At 43.7% G+C, this 20,184-nt stretch overlaps 1 protein-coding gene across 3 annotated transcripts in view; it reads left to right on the forward strand.

Annotated features, from left to right (window-relative positions):
• The window catches only part of SLX4 (SLX4 structure-specific endonuclease subunit), a 31,405-nt gene extending 12,478 nt beyond the window's left edge, over positions 1 to 18,927 (forward strand). Inside the window, exons 6-16 of one of the 3 annotated variants that reach the window (XM_013129937.3) lie at positions 1,080 to 1,295; positions 2,256 to 2,470; positions 3,542 to 3,855; positions 5,699 to 5,981; positions 7,492 to 7,580; positions 10,614 to 10,760; positions 11,423 to 11,592; positions 12,435 to 14,878; positions 16,048 to 16,150; positions 16,345 to 16,827; positions 17,403 to 18,927. In XM_013129937.3, the coding sequence (XP_012985391.2) occupies positions 1,080 to 1,295; positions 2,256 to 2,470; positions 3,542 to 3,855; positions 5,699 to 5,981; positions 7,492 to 7,580; positions 10,614 to 10,760; positions 11,423 to 11,592; positions 12,435 to 14,878; positions 16,048 to 16,150; positions 16,345 to 16,827; positions 17,403 to 17,736 (4,798 nt within the window). In that variant the 3' untranslated portion in view covers positions 17,737 to 18,927. Of the gene's footprint in view, positions 1 to 1,079; positions 1,296 to 2,255; positions 2,471 to 3,541; positions 3,856 to 5,698; positions 5,982 to 7,491; positions 7,581 to 10,613; positions 10,761 to 11,422; positions 11,593 to 12,434; positions 14,879 to 16,047; positions 16,151 to 16,344; positions 16,828 to 17,402 lie in introns of those variants that run through there. The other 2 variants (XM_034065428.1, XM_034065429.1) reach the window with 2 other exon arrangements.
• The last annotated feature ends 1,257 nt before the right edge of the window (positions 18,928 to 20,184 follow it).

A 20,184-nucleotide genomic window follows, 5' to 3' on the forward strand; every position in this document is an offset into this window, starting at 1 on the left:
CTGTTGAGAGAGTATCAGAAATGGCACATTTGAATGATTGTAATTTCTTAATTTGAGCTCCACCAGAAGCAAGAGGGATTTAATTTGTCCAATCCTACATCACATTATTAAGTGACTCACATTCATTAGGATTATCTGCACCTGCAGCTTTAGAGCTGTTATTGCTGTTTGTGTCTTCAGATATTTACTGCTGCTTGAGAGGACAGAGGTTGTAAAACAGTGACAGTGTGTCAGAAGTGCTTTTTGGAAATTAAGTCTGCTTTCTGAACTGTTAAGCAGGTATGAGATTATAAAGTTATATTAGCAATGGATTTTCTGATAGCGGTCTTAATCACAAGAGGTAAAGCTGTAGGTGGATAGATGCACTGGTGAACGAGTAGTCACCAGTCCTCATACATCAGATGAATGGTCTCTTAACACAGCCCTGTGTGTGTAGGTGGTGTGTGTCATTTCCTAATCAGGTAGTGATTTTTATAATAGGCACTGCAGATCCAGGAGTTCACACCCTATATGTCTTTGGAGACATAGTTCTGGCCTACCAGAAATTCTTAGAAGTCCATCATCCTGCACTCCTAAGTGTTAATTTCAGCTGCTGCCTTTTGTGTGACATAAAACACTGTCAAGTGAGATATCCAACTAGAAAACATTTGTGCTTTGGACTCTGCATGTGGTCATGCCTACAGAAGTAGTGAGAAGGACAAGAAGTCCTGTTTTGGGTGAGGAAGACTGATTTCTCTGATAGGTGATTCTTTTTTTAACAGTGGTTTGTAAGTAGCTGGAATGTTAACGTGAATGCAGAGAGAGGGATTAGGTGATGGATCCATCACAAAGTTAAAGAGGGTTATTATCTGCACTTGCTTTGAGCACAACGTTTCTAATATGGCTCTGAGGCAATAATATCTATATAACTGTTATTTGTTATATTCATCACAGTGGTAGGCATGTAATTCTTGTTTCTTCAAGGGATATTTCTGACTGTTGCAGATATTGGAGATGATTGTGCTTCCTTTAATATGGTTTAAATCTTAGTGTGGACGGTTTTAAAGTCTTCAGAGGTAAGTTTTACCATCATCTCACAGGTGTCTGGATGAGATGGAAGAGGCACAGCTGTCATCCTCCAGCAAACCACTGGTCCCTGAATGTCCCATCTGTGGGAAGCAGTTCCAGACTCCACAGAGCCGAGTCAGTCACCTGAAACGCTGTGCTGTTGAGATGAACGTGCCCCCTAAGATGCTGCTTCAGGCAGTGCAGTTGCAGGTTTCCACCCTTGGTGAAGCACCTCTTCAGTGTCCCAGGTAAGCTAGTAAAAATAAAAGATGCTGGTTACTTTCTTTGGCCTGAGAAACACTGAACCTGTGCTCCTCAGGATGAATGGTAGAAGCAAGGCAGACTTCCAAACTGGGTGGGCTCCAAGTTCAAAGAAGGTCGAGTCGTGACCCAGTACTACTTAAGGAGAATGTGTTAGGTAGTTGGAGAAATCATCTTGCTTTCCTTTAGAAGTAGCCAGGTGGTGGGTGACTGTAAAAGTCAGCAGGCTGGAGCAACATGGGGAGTAAATGATCTTACACTGGTTTGTCAGAATTATTTTTGCTCTCTGAGGAGGTTATTGCAGTAAAGCTGAATGGTGAGTTTTTGCTTAAGCAAACCACACAGTCCAAGCATGTAGTCTCCTGAGCATCTGTCATGCCAATGCCTCAGCTGTTCGGCTTGTGGCTATATTGGATGTATGTGCTTTACACCCCAAGCCAAAGAGAAACAGACGTGATGTTTTGAGATGTTCTCAGTACAGAGCTGCATCTGCTCTCTTGGATTTGATCAGAAGCAAATCCAAGAGTAGGACAAGTGGTGCCTGGCTGAAAGGGCTCCTAAGTGCCTTTGTGCTGAGGAAGGGCCATTTCCAGTGGAAGCAGAAGAGTGGGAAAGCATTTTCTGGTGATCTTGGTTTTACCCTGCTTCAACTTGTTTTTTCCACTTTGGTACAAAAAAAAAACCATTCAAGGTAAAAGAGGATGCTTGTTGCAGTGCTGTGAGCTTGTGCTTATCTGTTCAGAATAAGCTTTTAAATTGCTTTTAAGTTCCATGGATGAGAAGAAATCCTTTGCTCACTCTAGGGAAGAAGGTACTGAATAGTTTTTCATTATCCTTGATATGGGAGTCTCTGATCAAGTAGAGCAGCTGGTCTGGAGTGCTCCGTATTTCTTGTCTCGGATCCAGCCACATTAACTTGGGTTTCTTGCTGCATTCCTGTATTTCAGCAATCAACCAAGCAGGTCAAAGCGAAAAGGCTCCTCCAAAGAGGCATTGAAGAAAACGCATAAGAGGGCCAAAATGGAGACTAAGGATGAAGATTTTCTGGTTGCTATGGCAATGTCATGCTCTTTGTTGGAGCAAGAAAAGCAGAAGCAAGCAAAATCAGTGACAAACGTGAAACCAGTGGCTGCTTTGCCAATCAGATGGAAGCCAGGATCAGGTATGTGTTAAAGTGAGTTAGCATTAAAGGCTGTGTTAGTGGAGGAGGAACATAACCCATTTATCTATGGGGCATAGGAGGGATGACAGCCCTGTTTCTGTTCATTTAAGCTGTCAGAACTTCAACAATATTCAGTATCCACACACAGTCAAGAAAGGCTGCAAGGTGTCCATGGGTTTTAGTGAAATCTGTTAGGAATATAATGCTTTCTTTTCAGTTTGATTGGTTTGAATCTATGAAGTATTCTTAAGCACTTATTTTTGTAAACCATGGAAGTGAAAAGAAATAACATTAAAAGATTGTTGTTATTTCTCCTGCAGTAGATTTTTTCCTATTCATCTTTCCACAACCTGGATTAGTGCAGCTATTTCAGCCCTATCCCTTGTTTCCTTTCCATAATGGGCATATGTGTACACTACGGGTATTGGCATGTGCTTTGCTGCTTCAGTGTGAAGAAAGATGTAAAAAGGAAGACAATTGCTAGGGGAGAGTGCCAAGTGCTGCATATGAAGGGGAAACTTCACTTTTCATGACCCTGCTCAGGTCTCTTCCTGCCAATAAGTACTTCCAGCTGAATTTGGGGATGGGCATTAGCAAGGCAGAGCTAGTAAGACACAGGATTTTTGAACAAAGGCTGCTCATTGTTTGTGTGAGTTGTGGTTCACAATCATCAGTATGGAAGAACAGAGTCCTTCATGGATTTATTGGTGGGTTTCTCTCCCTTTATTGCAAAGTGCTGGCATACAGGCACTGTGCTGTGAGGCTGGGAGGTGGACTGCATCAGTATCAGTTGTTTTCATAATGACCAGATTTTGTAGAGATCTGACAGCTCCCAGCAGTGTGAACAGTGGCAGCAGAGCAGTGTGAACAGGAGTTGTCTTTTCTGGAGTTATTTCTTCTACAAGGATGATGTGAGGCTTCAGATTACCTGCAGTAATCTGAAGAGTTGCATGCAGCTTCTAGCTGTCTTTTGGTCATCACTGACTACAGTGCTTGAAGGAGCTGCATGCTGAGTTCCTCTGTCTTCTGTGTTCAGCTGTTTATTTATTTGGGTTCCTTTTCTTTTTAAAGAGAAAAAACGGTGTAAAAGAGGCCCAACCACACCTCCACCATTACTACTTCAGGACCCGGAGAAGGTCCACAAAAGGATCCAAGAGCGAGTAGCAATGCTGCTTGTAAAGGAGGTGGAATTCCCTCCCACGCCTCAGCTTCCCACTAGTAGGATTTTGGAGAACGAATCTGGGAAAGCAACCTGGCTTTTGCCATTGTCCGAAGCTAAGGAGTGCTTTTTATGGAATATCAGTGCTCTGACAGGACATTATGACCCTGAATCATTCTACACTGCTGCATTAACCCCTCCAATTGTACCTTGGAAGCCTATGCAGGTGGGATACTCTTTTGTCTTTGTTCTGATGTTTGTGTGCCCTAGTTCACTTGCCCTCTAACCCTTCTGTTTCCTCATTTGGTATTTAAACATAGAATCATAGAATCACAGAATAGTTAGGGTTGGGAAGGACCTTAAGATCATCTAGTTCCAACCCCCCTGCCATGGGCAGGGATACCTCACACTAAACCATATCATCTAAGGCTTCATCCAACCCGACCTTGAACACTGCCAGGGATGGAGCATTCACAACCTCCCTGGGCAACCCATTCCAGTACCTCACCACCCTAACAGTAAAGAATTTCTTCCTTATATCCAATCTAAACTTTCCCTGTTGAAGTTTTAACCCATTACCCCTTGTTCCTATCACTACAGTCCCTAATGAATAGTCCATCTCTTCTCTGCCCAACCTGTAGCTGTGCCTGGGATTGCTCTGATCCAGGTGTAGGACCATGCACTTGGCATAGTTAAACTTCATAAGGCTGGCATTGGCCCACCTTACAAGTGAAGTGTGATCCCTTGCCTCTGCATACTCAGTGCTTGTGCCCTGTTTTCCCCTGGTCTTACACAGTTAGGTTTTATGCTCCTGAACTTTGATTTCTCCTTTTTGGAGAGGAGACTGAAGCTGAGGTTACCACGTTATTCTCTGAGTTTTCAGAAAATAGAACAGATGGTAATGGAGAGTACTGAGTAAAGGGACCTCATCCTGCTCGTTTTGCCACTAGTTTGTCAATGTTTACAATAACCTGATCCTTGTTTTCCTTCTTGGCACTTTTCTCAGATAAGTTCTAGTGTGAGCTTTATTGGTGTGCAGCACTCAGCAGGAATCTGGGTGAAAAGTTTAAACTGAAGACTGGTATTGGTGTTGTACAGGGAAGAAGGTGGGAGCTCCTGGGGTTGTAAAATGGAACATTTGCACTTCATGTTTCTTTGTGCATCCCACTGCTCTTGGTGCATATGAGCTTTGATCCAGTTCTCAGTTCCACTGTTTTGTTCATTCTCACCTAGGTCACCCTCCTCTTTCAGTGCCTACAAAATAGACAAAGCTCTTTTAGTCTCTCATCACATACTTGCTTTCCAAGAAGGATATCTCTTTCATCCCTCGTTCTTTCCTTGAAGAATTATTTGGTGCTTCTGTTCAAAGACAACTGTGCATATATAGGGGCTTTATTTAGTACTTCTGCCCTAGTCCAAGCCTCTTGTTCAAGCCAAAAACTGCCAGAGAAGTTTAAAAATAAAAAGAAAGCAAGCCTTTAGGATCATGGCAAGAGTGTGTTTTCCCTCTTCATTCTTTCCACTCACAGAAATGGCTAAACCATTTTTACCTAGAACTAAACAAACAGAACTACTTTTATTGGGAAACAGAGACCAAACCTGGAAAATATCAGCTCCAGGGTGAAGGTTTGATTTAGTTACATGTACCTGCAAAACCATTTCAGAACTCAGAACAGAAGCACCTGGAGAGCTTCAGCTGTGACTGTTGCCAGCGCTCCAGCTATAATGAAATATTTAGGTGTTGGAGTGGAAGCATTTCCACAATCCTTTCTAGCTCTGCTTGGCAACTGCCTGCACAGACATGCTCCTGGAGAAAACCACCTTTTCTGCATTTTCTGTTGTAGTTTCCTTTCTTCTTTTCAGAGCTATCTTATCTCTGGAGAGTCCTTCATAAAACTGCAGAGGGTTTGTGCCTCAGAAGCCCCTGTACCTGGGGAATGCTCTGTAATCCTTTACTAGATGTTTCAAAAGCATGAAGTAGAGTTTGTACTCTAAGCTCTGCAAATGCAGATACATATAATGAGACCTAATGTAATGGCATCTTTTTTTTTCCTTTCTCTTTTGATAAGAATCATAAACCTGAGACCCTTCTGCTGTCAGTGGGATCTTCTCAGCCAAAAGTATCCCAGCAAATTCAGCCTGAACTCAGTTCTCATGAGCCCACTTGCACAGAGGGTGGAGGCAAAGCTTCTTATGAATTCAAGTCAGGCTCTGAAGGAGATGGGCAGTTTTCATCTCTCAGCCAGAAGGATGCGCAAGTCCTGCAGGACCTTGTTGACCTGGCCACGGAAGGACTTACCCTTACTCAGAGGAACCTTGATGCTGGCCACATACAGGAAGCAGAGCAACCAGGTAAGTTCTGGCAGCTTTGCCAGCCTTGTCCCTAGTCCCTCAACTACACAGAGCCAGACTTAACACCATACTAAGTTAGGAGAGCCATGGCAGCACCCACAGAATGTTGATGTTGATCCAAGAGGTGATACTGTGGGGGGAACATTTTTCTGCAGTAAGCCTTAGACACAGTCAAGCTGACATTTCTGAAATTATTCCTAAGTCCCAGCATTTGACAGAACTCCTGGACAGCAGATACTAAATTTTATTTTAAAATTCCCTTAAAGATATCAAAATATTTTCCACTGGGACGGAGCTTGGACATGCTCAACAGTTGGGACAAAATCCTCATCCTTGCTTTTTGGGCACCATTATGTGCACTGTCTTGTCAGGTCCTGAGGCAGTTGTATGAGAGAGATGTGCAAGAGGGATGTTTTTTTGTTGGTACAGCAATTACACAAACCTGAAGTTTATCTGTACCTCTACAGGGTTGAAAAAATACAACACCTAGAATTTCCCTATGGGCAGCTCTCTCATGTCCCCAGTCACAGTTGCATGTGGCACACAACTGTGCATTTCAAAGTCAATGTTATCCCTTAAAATGGCCTGGGTGTTCAGCAGAATCATGGAATCACAGAATGGTTTGAGTTGGAAGGGACCTTAAAGCTCATCTAGTTCCAACCTCCTGTCATGGACAGGGACACCTTCCATTAGACCAAGTTTCTCTAAGCCTCATCCAACTGGCCTTGACCACTTCCATAGATGAGGCAGCCAAAGCTTCTCTGGGTAACCTGTGGCAGCACCTCAGCACCCCTCACAGGAAAGAACTTCTTCCTTATATCCAATCTAAATCTCCCCTCTGACTGTTTAAAGCCATTTTGTCCTGTTGCTACAGGCCCTTGTAAAAAGTCCCTCTCCAGGTTTCTTGTTGGCCCCTTTAGGCACTGGAAGCAGCTCTAAGGTCTCCCTGAATGCACCAAAGTCCATTTCAGAAGACATGAATTCTTTCTGTTGCTCTGCACTCTGTTCTGTGCATTCTGTACAATACCACAGAGCTCAGGCTGTGCAAAACTGATATCAGTGTCTGCCTCTGAGCACAAGAGCCCACAGCATTTTTCTAGGTTGAAATGTGGATCCAAGATACATTCTGCCTATCTGCTGGGATGAAAGTGGCATGTCCCATCCTGCTCTGTGTTGTAGTTTTTCCCAGTGGAGGAAAACTGAGATGTGAAAGCTGGAAAACATGTTGTACTCTCTGGTTCCTCCACCTGGATGATTATGGCACACACACAGATCTGCAGTAGGTTGGTGCAGCTCATGGCTGAATAGTTCTCAGGTACTCACAGCCTGTCATAGCCCTGAGCCAAACGCTCCAGCAAAGGCAAAACGGAAAGGATGAGCCTTCAAATCAGTCAGGTTACAACAGTTCTCTAGGGAGCTATTGTGGCAGGGATCCTGTTAGGAGTCCTTACATCACTCTGTTTCACAGAGAAGTTGTATGTGATTTGTGATGTGTATTTTCTTCTTTGAGGAAAAGAAATGACTTCCAGTGATATTCCACATAGTGGCTTCGTGCCCCCATCCAAAGAGAAGAGCCTTCTGACAAGCAGCTGTAAAAAGGTAAGGATAACTCTTTTTTTTTTCCCCTACTATTTTGTAGTTTTTTATCACTGTGAAAAAGAAGCTATTGCATTTGTGCAATTCAGAGAAGTATGCAGTATTTCCCACTTATTTCCATAGAAACAAAGAGGTGCTTAAGGTTCACAGCTACCCAGGAATCATCACGGGCACAGGTGGGATCAGCACACATGGGTGTTATTTCATTGATGCCCACAAGCAGGCATGCATATTTTTCAGTACTGGTCCTACCTGATGAGAGAGGTGATTTAGAATGGCCAAATTGTGCATAGTTTATATAAAGAGAACCAGGTTAAAGTGTTGTGTTACTGCACTATTTGGGGGTAGGAACTAGGGATACAATTGCACAATGTTAAGCAGGACTTTGCTTTAATGCCCAGGCTGTCCAAGAGCATTGGGTGCAGTCCAGGAGAGACAGAACTTCCCAGGCTCACACACCTACTCTGTGTGTTTCTTAATGGAGGTCTTCCTCCTCCATCACCTTCCTCTCCGTGCACTGCTTTGCAATGAGAGAGAGAATTCTTACAAGGACTTGCTGACTTGCACTACATTTTGCCATCTGGCCTTAAAGCCTGATAGATCATGTAGAATGCTGTGAGGTCCATGGAAAATGAGCATTTTTTTTTCTGCTAATATGAGTTTTTAAAAGGTTTGGTATAGAAAATACTCAATTGTGGGAACACATATCAGAGGAACTAGCTTGAAAATCAGTGTGTTTTCTGCGGTGACTTAGTGAAGAATACAGGCTACTAAGCCACAGATGATGTTTTTATCAAGCTAGTAGCATTCTGTGGATCACAACCTTGCCCCAAATGCACCAGTGGATATGTAGTCCCCAATGGATGTCTAATCAGTTTTCAATTGAAGTGCATATAAAACCAAATTAATTTATTTTCTTATCAAGGTCATCTATTTTATCTGGTGCAACTTTGGTTTGATAACAAATAATCATGCCATGAGAGCTGGAGCTTTTGGTGCTGGGTATATATGGATGCCCTGAGAACACACTTTCATATTGTGCTTACAGAATTAAGATACTTTTTGAAGGAGACAGTTCTCTGAGGTGGGAATCAGTATTAAACGTGAGCATCCCAGAGACTCTAGGTATTCCTTGGGGGTATTTAAAAAAAAGTTTGGGCAGGAAAAAAAAAATCTTGTTTTAGAATTTTCTGAGTCTGTTAAGCCAGAGGCCTTTAGCAGAAATACAGAAACTGATACTGTTGCTGAAACTCAGTTGTTACCAGTAAAACCAGTATGATCATTTTGTTTTCAGATTTAGTTTGATTCCATGGTAGTTTTCCTGAGCAAGTGAAGCGCTGCTGAAGAGTTGAACTGCCAGTGGAAGAGATTTGTGCTTTATATGAGCACAGAGTGTAACCAAGTAGAGCAAACAGAGCATTACACTGGTAGCATATATTCCCACCCATGCTTAAGACCCTTGTCACATCTGTGTAGTCCAGTCTGGCGGGCCACCTCAGTAGGAGAGAATGTTCTTTTGTGTTCACCGTCTTCAGAGAATGGTACAGCCAGGAGGGTTGTAGCCTTATTTAATTTCCCCATTCTTGATTCATAATTTTAGCATCATCAAGAAAGCCATTCTGGGCTTGCTGCCTAGAACGTAGCATCAGGAGTCTGTGTTTGCTGGCTTCCTGAGGTACTGTCTTGCAGGTATCCTACCTGCCAAGAATAAGAAACCAAGAAACACTAGATTAGTTTCCAGACTGAGCTTCCTGTCTTCCCCTTGGAGAGCAGTCCATACCACTGCCACGGCATGCAGAGTCTTCTCTAGCCCACCTATGAAGAAGTGTTCTGGTGCGTGCTGCTGTTTTGGTGCTAATTAGTGTTGGCTGCCTGCAGGCACATGCTGGAGCGAGTAGAAAGGCTGGGTTTCCACAGTCCACTGCTAATGTAGAAACCTGCTAATAAAATGAAGAGCTGTGTTGTTCCAGGTGGAACAGCATCTCACGCAGATGTTTACTGCGATAAAGTTTACAGTTCCTCAACTCTACAGTGGGCTTGGAAAGCACAGGGATAATGATCAGTGTGTTAGTTATAAACTGGTTTCTACTTACAGTCTGATAGCCTCTCAGCTGTGAGCTGAGGGTGTTTCACACTTGTCTGATGCACTGATCACCTCCAGAGCCACAACACTTGCCTAGAGGAATCTGAGTCTTTAGGAGGTTGCCTGGGGTGGGTTCATACTGGGAGCAGCTCCAGAGCAGAAACAGAGCATTTATCATTGCTTTCTTTGTCAACATACCCCAGGCCTGCCTGAGCTTTCCAGTTACAGGTAGCACTATCAACCAGCCCTCTCCAAAATCCCAGGAAGAGGTTCTGGATTTACAATCGAAATTACATGTCTTATTTTTTATAATTGAGTGGAATTTTCAAAGGGGTTTCAGGACCATGCACGTAAATTCCTTTGAACTAGACACCTACACTGGTTTTGTTCTGTGTGGGCCCCTTGTTGCAGAGCTGCTCTTCTCAGCTGTCGTTGACAGACAGTGAATGAGAGAAGAAACGCTCATTACCCCATGCCTGAGTCATCCGCTTTCTCTTTATTCTAATTATAGAAACTTGAGTTCAAGTCCATCAAAGTGGAAATTACAGTTTCCTAAAAATGTGGTGGAAGGCAGTAGATCAAGAGACCAATAGGCAGTGGCTAGACCACATCAGGATATGGTGTAGTGAAGATCTGAGGGTGATAATGTGCTGTAATACAAGGCAGAACAAGTACAGTAGAATACAGCACGACCACCCTTTCTTCATAATTGCCAGACTCTGGAAAAAGTGGACGAAAACAACGCCAGAAATATCTGTTAGTCTTTGCTTGTATGTTCTGTGGAAGACCTGAAGTTGATAATACTGATGATCATCTCCAGGAGGCGAAGGCAATGTATCCAGACTGGGATCCACAGTACAGCAGTGCTGATAAACTGGGTTATTCCCTTATTTTTCAGGGAAATGTTTGACAGCTGTAACATAACTTCTGTCTGTGTTCCTTCTGTGTTCTAGTCCTCCCTCAGGTTGCTCGCTGAAGATTTTGGTGCAATGGTCAACAACCCCCACTTAAGTGATGTCCAGTTCCAGGTGGACTGTGGGGAAGTCCTTTATGCCCACATGTTTGTGTTGTACGCGCGATGTCCACAGGTCATACAAGTTGTAAGTATTGCTGATGTACTTTCCTCCTCTGCTTCACGAAAGCTGGGACTGCCCACACCTACAATCAGTTAATAAGACAGAATCAGCACAGAGCACTTCTGGGCCTAACAGCAAGTGCCTTGGGACCTGCAGTGGTTTTTCATCTTAGGAAACCAGAATCTTGACCAAGTGGTGGAAAATGTGGTACTTTATCTGAGGACACTATGGGAGGCAAGGATGGAGGAAGCTTCCTAAGTGATTTTTGCCCTCTTTTCCTGTGGGACACCAGGAGAACTAGTTTTGGCAGTGCATCAATGGTAGGTAAATTCAAAATGTATCAGAGGAAGCTTGCTTGTAAAGAGGTAGATAACACTGGAAATTGTGGTCTGAGGAGTAATTTGATTCCAAAACTAACTGGAGAGCTTTTAAGACCATCTTTTATATGTGTAACTAAAAGGAGTAGTTAAACTTCATGGAAGCCAACAGCTGTAGAGTAAGGAAGTAAATGTCCTGTTCTGTACCAAGCTCTGCATAACTGGTCATCTTAGCTTTCCTCTGAGGGATAAGATCCTGGTCTCAGGGTAAGACTTTTTCAAATGAAAGGAGTTAAGCTGATAGGAACAAGAATGTTGGTGTTGCTGTTCCTTTACTAGCAAATGGACTTTACTTTCCTCCTACCCCAGGTTCACAGCCAAGGACTCTTAGTGGAGGAGGATGGGAACACACAGACACATCGTGTACTGCTGAGTGACGTGACAGCAGAAGCAGTGTCTGCATTCCTGCGGTACCTTTATGCTGCTGATGCTGACATCCCTGCTGGGGTGCTGCCCCAGGTGCACGCTCTGGCTGCCAGGTTTGTGCCATGTGCATATTTTGGATTCCCTTGTGCTTTCAGCCACACAGACCCCAATTTTACAGCTTTCAGTACAGTTTTAGTAGTTTACAAATTCCATAATCTACAAATTCCATAATCCTCTGCTTACATCTTAAATGAAACTTGCACACAAGAACAACCTACCCACATCTTTTCCACAAGTCTTTCTTCAGGGTGTACCTGTGTGAGATATTCTATGTTCAGTATATGCTTAGCAGACTTCTTGCCAGGAGTTTTGTCTTAAGTTGTTTATTGACAGCCAATGCTGAACATATCTCATATGGGATTCCCAAATAATTGCACTAGCAGTGAACTTAACCTGAACAACACTTGCAGAGCATATTGGATGCTTAAAACTCCAATGTTCAGTGTCAGCCATGCTCTCAGTCACAATCCTAGGCATGTGCTAAGTAAAGAGCTTGAAATGGGAGCAGTTGCCAAGATAGAGGGAGGAAAATGGTTTGGTCTTGCCAAAATGTATGTGTAGAGCTTCATTGTTACTCCTAAAAGCCATGAAGTTTGCATGTGACAGACATTATCCAGCCTCAGCCATTCCTTGCGGCTCTCTCCAGTGCAAATGGCAGAAGGGGTTTAGTGTAATCATGTACCTGTTTAGCCTCAAACATAAAAAAGGAAGAGCGAGCCTGATGCTTTCTTGTGAGTGACAGTTGGAATTTCAGGATTATACTGAATCTTGTGTATCTTGGGAAACGGCATCCTCAGGCAATTTCTTTAGAAGGCTCACAAAAGTGATCAGGCAGCCAAACAGTGAAGTAATACTGAAGGAAGAAAATACTAACATTACTGTTATATCATTGTAGGTTTGGTGTGAGGGAACTGATGGCAAAGTGCGAAAGCAACACCGGAGAGAGTCAGGTGTCTTCTGGAGTGGATTCAGAAGATCTTATCTCTGTGATGGATGGCAAAGATTGTGAGGACAGAGCTGAGAACTTCCAAGACCTCTTGAAGTCGATGTGGGTGGGTGAAGATGAGGAAGAAGTAGCTATGCTGAACCTTGAATGCCAGAAGGAAGATGGGGTGGGTGAACAGGAGCTGGAGGAAATCTATGAGTTTGCTGCAACTCAGAGGAAAATGGTTCAAGGTGAAACAGAGGGGAGTGAGGGAACAGACTGCAGTATCTGCAGTGATACTGAGGCAGCCCAGGGTACAAATCAGCAAACTAAGGAGGAAGAGGTAAAGAGATCTACATCTGCTTTAATAAGCAACAGCTTCAAAGATTTGAGAGATGACAATGATATGGGAAAATCTAAATGTGACTTGTCTGCACGGGAAGAGAAAATGCAGGGTATAAATAGGTGCAAGAGGATGAATGATCTACAGACCACTTTTGTGCTTCACCACAGTGGACCTCGAAAATGGGGCATAGCATCCCATGGTGCCACAACTAATGAAGGAGAGACTATTAAGCGATGTGAAGGTATGAAGGATAACAAGTTGTCTCAGGTCTCACGTGACAAGGCAGATCTCTGTAAAAAACAGGTACAAAGTTTCCACAATGATACTAATAGAAATGAAAGTTATGAGCACTTGTTTTCTCAGGGAACTCAGGGAAGTTACTGTGAGCCTTCTCCACTGAAAGAAGTTATAAAAAAATCAGGGAAGGCTTCTAGTGAAAAATATGTTGATGATTCATTTCTGTACAGCAAGTCACAAAAAGATCTCTCTCCACATAGGAACAGTTTTTGTGGGAGTCCTCTTCCCAAACCTTACGTGCCCCTTTTTCCCGCTGTTGGCTCTTCACCTGCATCTCCAAAATCGGAGAGAAGGTTTGTCAGTGAGCATGTGTCAACAACAAAGCAAAACAAAGAGGAAAAATCATTCCCTTCTGATGAAATAAGCTTTCAGAAAGCCAGCGAGCTGGATACTGCATCAAGAAACAAGAACATAATTTCTCCAGCAAAGCTTCCCCACATTGATTTAAATAAGGATACATATGTCCCAGTGTTGTCATCACTGGTCATCAGAACTCAGGATGCTGCAGCTCAGGGGAACAAGAAGAGTGATGTTATTGTTTTATCTTCTGATGATGAAATGGAATTACAGCAAGACAGGAAGTGGCCAGAGTCAGGCTTTGCTCTAAAGAGAATGGAAATCTCTGGGCAACTGAAATGTTCAAATGTAGAACAAGGTCCTGAGATAGCAAAACCTGAACAGAACTCATCAGTCACTGAAACAGAGCAAAGATCACCCCGTGTCTCACATGGCATTACAGATACGGTGCATATAAGCAGTGATGTAAAGATGTCCATCAGATTGTTTCTCAGCAGACAAGTAGATGCTTGTATGGAGAGCAAACGGAGTCCAAACCTGAGCCCTGAAAAGAGGCTTCATCATGAAATGTCTTCAGGTACAGACAGCTCCTGGCTAGTACCAGACACACCGGTTCTGAGCAAAAGCAGAAGCTTCTCAACACAGACTCAGATCACAGGTATTAATTATTTAAAAAGTCCAGGATCTAAACTTAGCACAAAGAACTTCGCAGCAGGTAACAATAACCATGAAATGACTGGAAATTCAATAAAAGTTCATGAAACAACATTGTCAGACAAACGTTTGCCTATGGAGAACAGAGTCAGTGAAAGGAGCCCTCCCAGCAGCCCAACTGTGGAATCATTTTCCATGAACTCCCCCCCAGTTTCTCCAGAGGATCCAGTTCTGCTTTCCCCTGGCCACACTGACATAAAAAGCAAATGTGCCAAGATTTCATCTTTATCCAAACCTGTGCCTCAATGCCATGAGCAGTCATTGGAAGATAAAACAAATACCAGTGTGGTTGAGGTGAAGGATAATGAAAAGGAGATAAGTCTGCCTTCTTTGAGCAGCAGTGTCTTGCTTTGTGACGATCCCCCAGTCCCCACTGATGATTGCTGGCATGTTGAGTATGTGTCACCAGTCAGAGGTAACAGCCAGGACTGCAGCTGGGTCAGCCATGCAAAGACTAGCACCACCAGCAGCCCCAGAGCTGGCCCTTGGCATGAACAGTGGGAGAGCCCAGCCCATGTGCAGGAAATTAAAGGCAGTACCCCCCTTCAAGGAAGTCCTGTTGGCAGAACAACTTTGTTCTGTCTTGAAAAGAGTCCTATTGAGGCATGTTCATCCATGGGCAATAGACCAAGTTACTTGAACTCCAAAATCTGGGATGACTGGAATGGAGAAGATAAAGAAGATGAATTTCCAGAGATGCTTCCTCTGTCTCAGAGGTTGTCAGCACGTGCATGTCAGACAGATGTTGTAAAGACTCCTGGTGAGGGCCTGTATTGATACTAGATTTATTGGACTAGGTTAAATTGTTTTAATTTTAAGTGATCATTTCACCTGTGGTTTGCTTGGTATATTGAAAGGCTCTTTTGGCTTTCTGTTCTGAAGTAATTGTCAGGGCCAAGCACAAAAAAGGTGCAATATCTTCTGATGTTGGAGAGATCATATCTAAACATGGGATTCCTGGAGCATAGCCACTTTAATTTCATTCACACTGGTTCTGTGATAGCAGTGGTACTCCTTCCAGAAGCTACAGGTAACTGGGGTTAAAAACCTTGCCAAAACAGAGTGAAAATACAGCCTTCAGCATGCATGACAGTGGATATTTGCTCCCAGGAGTAGTGAGTGCTCTGTGCAGTCTTGCTTTTCATGCTGTCATAAAGCAATGCTTGTGCTAATGTACATAAGGACATGAGGTGGTGCAGTGGTGCAAGCACAGAGGGTTGCTGGCATGGATGCCTGTCCCTGCATGTGCACGCTTCCCTGCAAAGCTCTGCGAGGTACTGTTCTGTCCTGCTGCTTTCACTTTGCTGGTTCTGAAGCCCTGCAACAGACCTTTGCATGCCCCACACATATCCTTGTGTGATTCCTTCAAGACCAGATCTCATCATATCTAAAGAAATAATTCATTAAGCCATACAAAGTGATTAGTTTAACGTGTATTTAGAATATAATGTGAGACTGTGCTTCACTGTATCAGTAAATTGGTGTCATAAAATAAGTATCTAGCACAGGAGCCCAGAAACTTGACTTGCTCAGTTTCTTCTGCATCAAGTTCCTGTTACGAAATTTCCTTCCTGGGAGAAAAAACACTTTACTTAATTCAGTAAACGTGTTTTTTTAACTGCCTTGTGAACATTGCCTGTTCTAACAAATCTCTGTATGGGCTCCATATTCAGATGTGGCATATATCTTAATTTAATCTGGTTTCTGATTTAAAGTCAATAAAAGCCAAGTATCTCAGTTTGGAAAATAAGAAATATTGACTGTTCTGTCCAATATGAAGCTGAGTAATAATTAAAACACCTTGTAGGAAAGTTATGCTACTTAAACACTTATATGGTACTAGAATATCTGCCATTAAAAGGGAAGACACCAGCTGTTTTAAGTCCTTTCTGTACTTATTCTGATCATGGTAATTTCATTGTGCTACAGAACCTTCCTGTCAGGAGAATGACAAGTCTCCCACCACTCCAGTGACACCAATGCCAGCTTACTCCATGATGGAGACCCCCCAGCTGAAGAAGGAGTTGAGTAGGTAAGCGTTACCCCTATGAGCAGAAACTCACTGGCAAATAGTGTGAAAGAAAGTGGAAGTGAAACCTGGGGAACCTTCAGATAGCATTTTTTGAGGTCACAATCATACTTTGTCAGATGGACCGCTGGGTCTTCCAGCCTGAGCTATGATGGTGGGAGGTGAGCATCATCTTAACCTAACTTTCCAACTTTCAGATTTGGAGTTCGCGCTCTCCCAAAGCACCAGATGGTGTTGAAGCTGAAAGAGATATTCCAGTATACTCACCAGGACATGGACTCTGACTTTGAGGATGAAATCCCATCTTCCCAGCCTCCCCTGCAGAAGTCCCCAGCCAAATGTTCCGGGCAGCCAAAGGCAGACCGGGCAGGAGGTGGAAAGTGTGCCAGTGCCTCAAGGACTGTGGCCAAAAGGAAGCAGGTTGCTACAGCTTCTTCAGTGCTTGTAGTCCAGAGGGCTGATGATGACCTTGTTGGATCCCATGAAGCAGGCTGTGCAGCACCCAAGGAGGGGACTAAAATGACACATCACCCAGAAGGAGATACAGAGCAGAAAAAGTCATCTGTATCTCCAGAGAGGTGGTCTCTGGCAGCTGATGGTGAAGAACCAATGTTCTCAGCATCTCAGGAGTCCACAGTTTCTTCATTGGATGGTAGCGACATCTCCTTTGGTTCACAGAGGTAAGGCAGCAAAACAGTCAGTGGTGCAGGACAGATGAGCTAGGAATGTGACCTACAATGGCCCTGGTGTGTTATTCGAAGGTCAATACAGTCCTACAAAAGAAATAGGCTTTGAGTTTTTTAGTCTAATTCCTAGTTCTCAGAATACAAAAGTGCTTGTGGCTGCATGTGGGCAAGGCCCAAATCTGGCATGCCTGATCTCCACAGGTTAGAGTGACATGGAGCCCTCAATGTTGACTGAAAACCTGCAGCTAGAGCACAGAGAGAGCATGGCACATCACTGCTCGAGAGGCTGCTGCAGTATGGCAGCAGTAGGTGCTATGGATGTGGAGCAAGGAATGCCAGATGGCTCCAGGGCTGGGTGAGCAGGACCAGCACTGTTGTGGCTGGGATGGGTTGGTCTGCAGAGCATGTGCTGTGTTCTTCACTCAGCTTGTGGGTGCTGGCACTGGAGAATCTCTGATCCTATAGAGGGTAGCCACAGGGGTTGGCCACCAGGGATTTGGGGAGCTCTGGTCCTGTTCTTGATGGCCTGTTCTTTCCTTGCTCTCTGGTCTATTTGATCTTGCTTTTAGTTCTTTCATGAATGGATTTGAAGCCTGTGCTTTTCAGTCTGAGGAGGACGAAGAGGAGTTTAGAGCATCTCAGGCAGCAGCTCGGGAAGAAGAAAAGATGGAGGCAGTAAGGTGCTATATCCGCTCAAATACAGCCCTGTACAACAAGATTCTGTTCTATGAGCCAATTGAGCTGGCTGATTTGCACACAGAGCTCAAACAGAACGGCATTAAAATTTCCAAGGCAAAGCTGCTAGACTTTCTAGATGCTCACTGTATCACATTTACCACGGCTGGAGCCCGGAAAGAGATGGAAAAGAAAAAGGATAAAAAAAGACGGAGGAGACGGTACTGAATGGAGTCCATTCCTCCTTCCTGAAAATATCCATGGAGCCTTCCCGACGAGCTGGAACCGCTGCTCCCGGCTGGAGCTGGCGCCGGTGCCGTCATCGGCGGGTGTGCTTCTCCTCCTGGTGGCCTGCTCTCGAATGACATGCCGCGGAGTGGGTCTGAACGGAGCTCTCTGTCTAAGCCGTCTGCTGCCAACTACACAAACTCCCTCGGTCTCTGTCCTGCCTTCAGCACACAGTTTGTCTGGAGCCTCTTCCCCCCCCCCCCCGATTTTCCTTCTGTGCCTTTTGTTTTCTTTCAATTTTTCTAATAGGATTTACGTCCCCAACTTTTCTTCATGTTGGTGCTTCTAGGGGCAGGTGCTCCCCACAGTGACAACTGCCAGGACCTTTTCCCTGGCGTTGGGCTGTGAAACACTTTATCCTTCAGGTTCCAGTACTGAGTAGAATAACCCAGCTGTAATAAATAAGTTTTTACCCTGTGTAAAGCACTGAGTGGTTATACCCCTGTGACTTCTATCTTATTTTCTTCAGCATGTGATTTGCCCTGCTGATAGTTAAGGCAGGGAGCACTGTGGGAATACAATGCCTTTTCTCCTTGGTTCCATTATCAATCTCTGGTAAAACTCCTAAATCTTTGTTTCTTAAATGGATGCGAAGCAATGGAGGTGTTTTTCTAGTCTCTGTGATGGCTCCCAAAAGCACCCTCAGACACCAGATATCATGTGAAAGTCAAAGTCAAATATTCAGTTGTGTGTGTTCACTTGCCTGTTGGATCCATGTTAAAGATACCTTCTGCTTCATTTCTTAGTGCATTTACCTTGTCAGCCTATCTCTTCCTCCACAGAAATGTATTTAAGACAGTATTATAATGGCCACTGGATTGCTTCATAACTTCTTACACCCTGATCTAAACCCACATATCTGATCAGTGTAATTTCCAAAGTGGACTGATCTTAGGCTGTAAACTGTCTGGGAGTCTTGGGGAAGTCTTGGACCCTAAACTGTCATCTTTTATATATTTATTTTCACAGCATCTTCTGACTTTTCTCATTGTGGCAATTCTGAGTCTTCAGAGTCTTACTGAACAAAATGGACTCCACACTTTAAAATAAGCCAGATTTCTAAAAGTGTTTATATATTTGGAACATGTCAATATTTTAATTTTTATACCATATATCTTTGAGTTTATTTGATTTATATGACATACAATAAACAATTTGTAAGGTACTAATGATAAATTATAAATAATGTCTTATGACAGGTGGGGGGTGCATTCTAAGCAGTAACACTGTGTCTAGTGTAGAGCAGTAGAGTGTGCCTGTACTAACTGAAACCCCAGTCAGAAAACTGCAGGGAGAGAAGCTGACATGGACACCCGGCAGGAAGGAGAGATGGGAGAGGATGGGCTGTGGGAAGGGTCTGGTCTGGCCTCAGAGGGGGGCTCCTGGTGGAGGAGAAGGGGTTGGCCACTGATGAAGCTCTTCTCTGTCAGGTCTATAGCAGGTATAGTGTGTGGGGACACAGTTCCGTGCGTTCACATATTTCCGAACATATTCCCTGTCTTAATGCCATGTCTTGAGTGGGTGTGATCCATCACCACGGTCTCTGCTGTGGCCAAGCCCCATGGAGGGGCTGGTGTAACTACAGCGTACAGGAATGCTGTAAAGCAGAGTGATGGCTTATGCGCCTTCCTCCTCTACAGGATTACACTTGGAGTGCCAGCTTTTAGGTATGGAAGGGGTAAATCTAAGAGCAATCCTTGCTGTGCTTCTGCAAGGACACTGGAGCTGCTCTGGAAGTGCCTTTCCAATGTGCCTGTATGGTTTTAGTATCATTCCGGCATAAAATTACTTTCAGAGGCATTGTGTATATGCTGCTTGTGAAATACGAATCCACTTTTATAAACAAGATAACAAGGTTTTATTAAGGGACAAAGTCAATAAAGCAAAAGCAAACGGCACTGGGCACGTGACCGTAGCCAGAGGCGCAAGTGATTAGTATTTGTTACAGGTTTATATTCTTTCACAATTCCATTAGTCACATACATATTCATAATCCCTGCATATAGGCAGGGAACATTATAATTAAGTCCAGTAATTTATTATCATAAGTCTCCTCCTCTTGGCGTCTGCGCACTGCTCTTCAATAACTGTGGGCAGGGGTCTTGAGGATGAAGTAAGCAGTCTTCCTCATGTGAGTACAACACAAACATTGTTCTTTAAAACTAAAGATGCTTTAGAGGACCAGTGTGAAACAGTTAACTCACATTTAGTGGGGCCACTAAATTCCACAGGCTAACAACATAAACATTGTTCTCTTTCTACAACCTAAGTTAAGCTAAAAAGTATTTTAACTCTATATTTTACAGGCACTAGTTTTACTTCTATCAAGCATGCAAACCCCTCCCCCTTTTCTTCTTTTTCACTTTACAGATTCTTCTACTATATGAC

The sequence above is a fragment of the Melopsittacus undulatus genome, chromosome 8 (genome assembly GCF_012275295.1).
Source record: "Melopsittacus undulatus isolate bMelUnd1 chromosome 8, bMelUnd1.mat.Z, whole genome shotgun sequence".
Classification (NCBI taxonomy): Eukaryota; Metazoa; Chordata; class Aves; order Psittaciformes; family Psittaculidae; genus Melopsittacus; species Melopsittacus undulatus.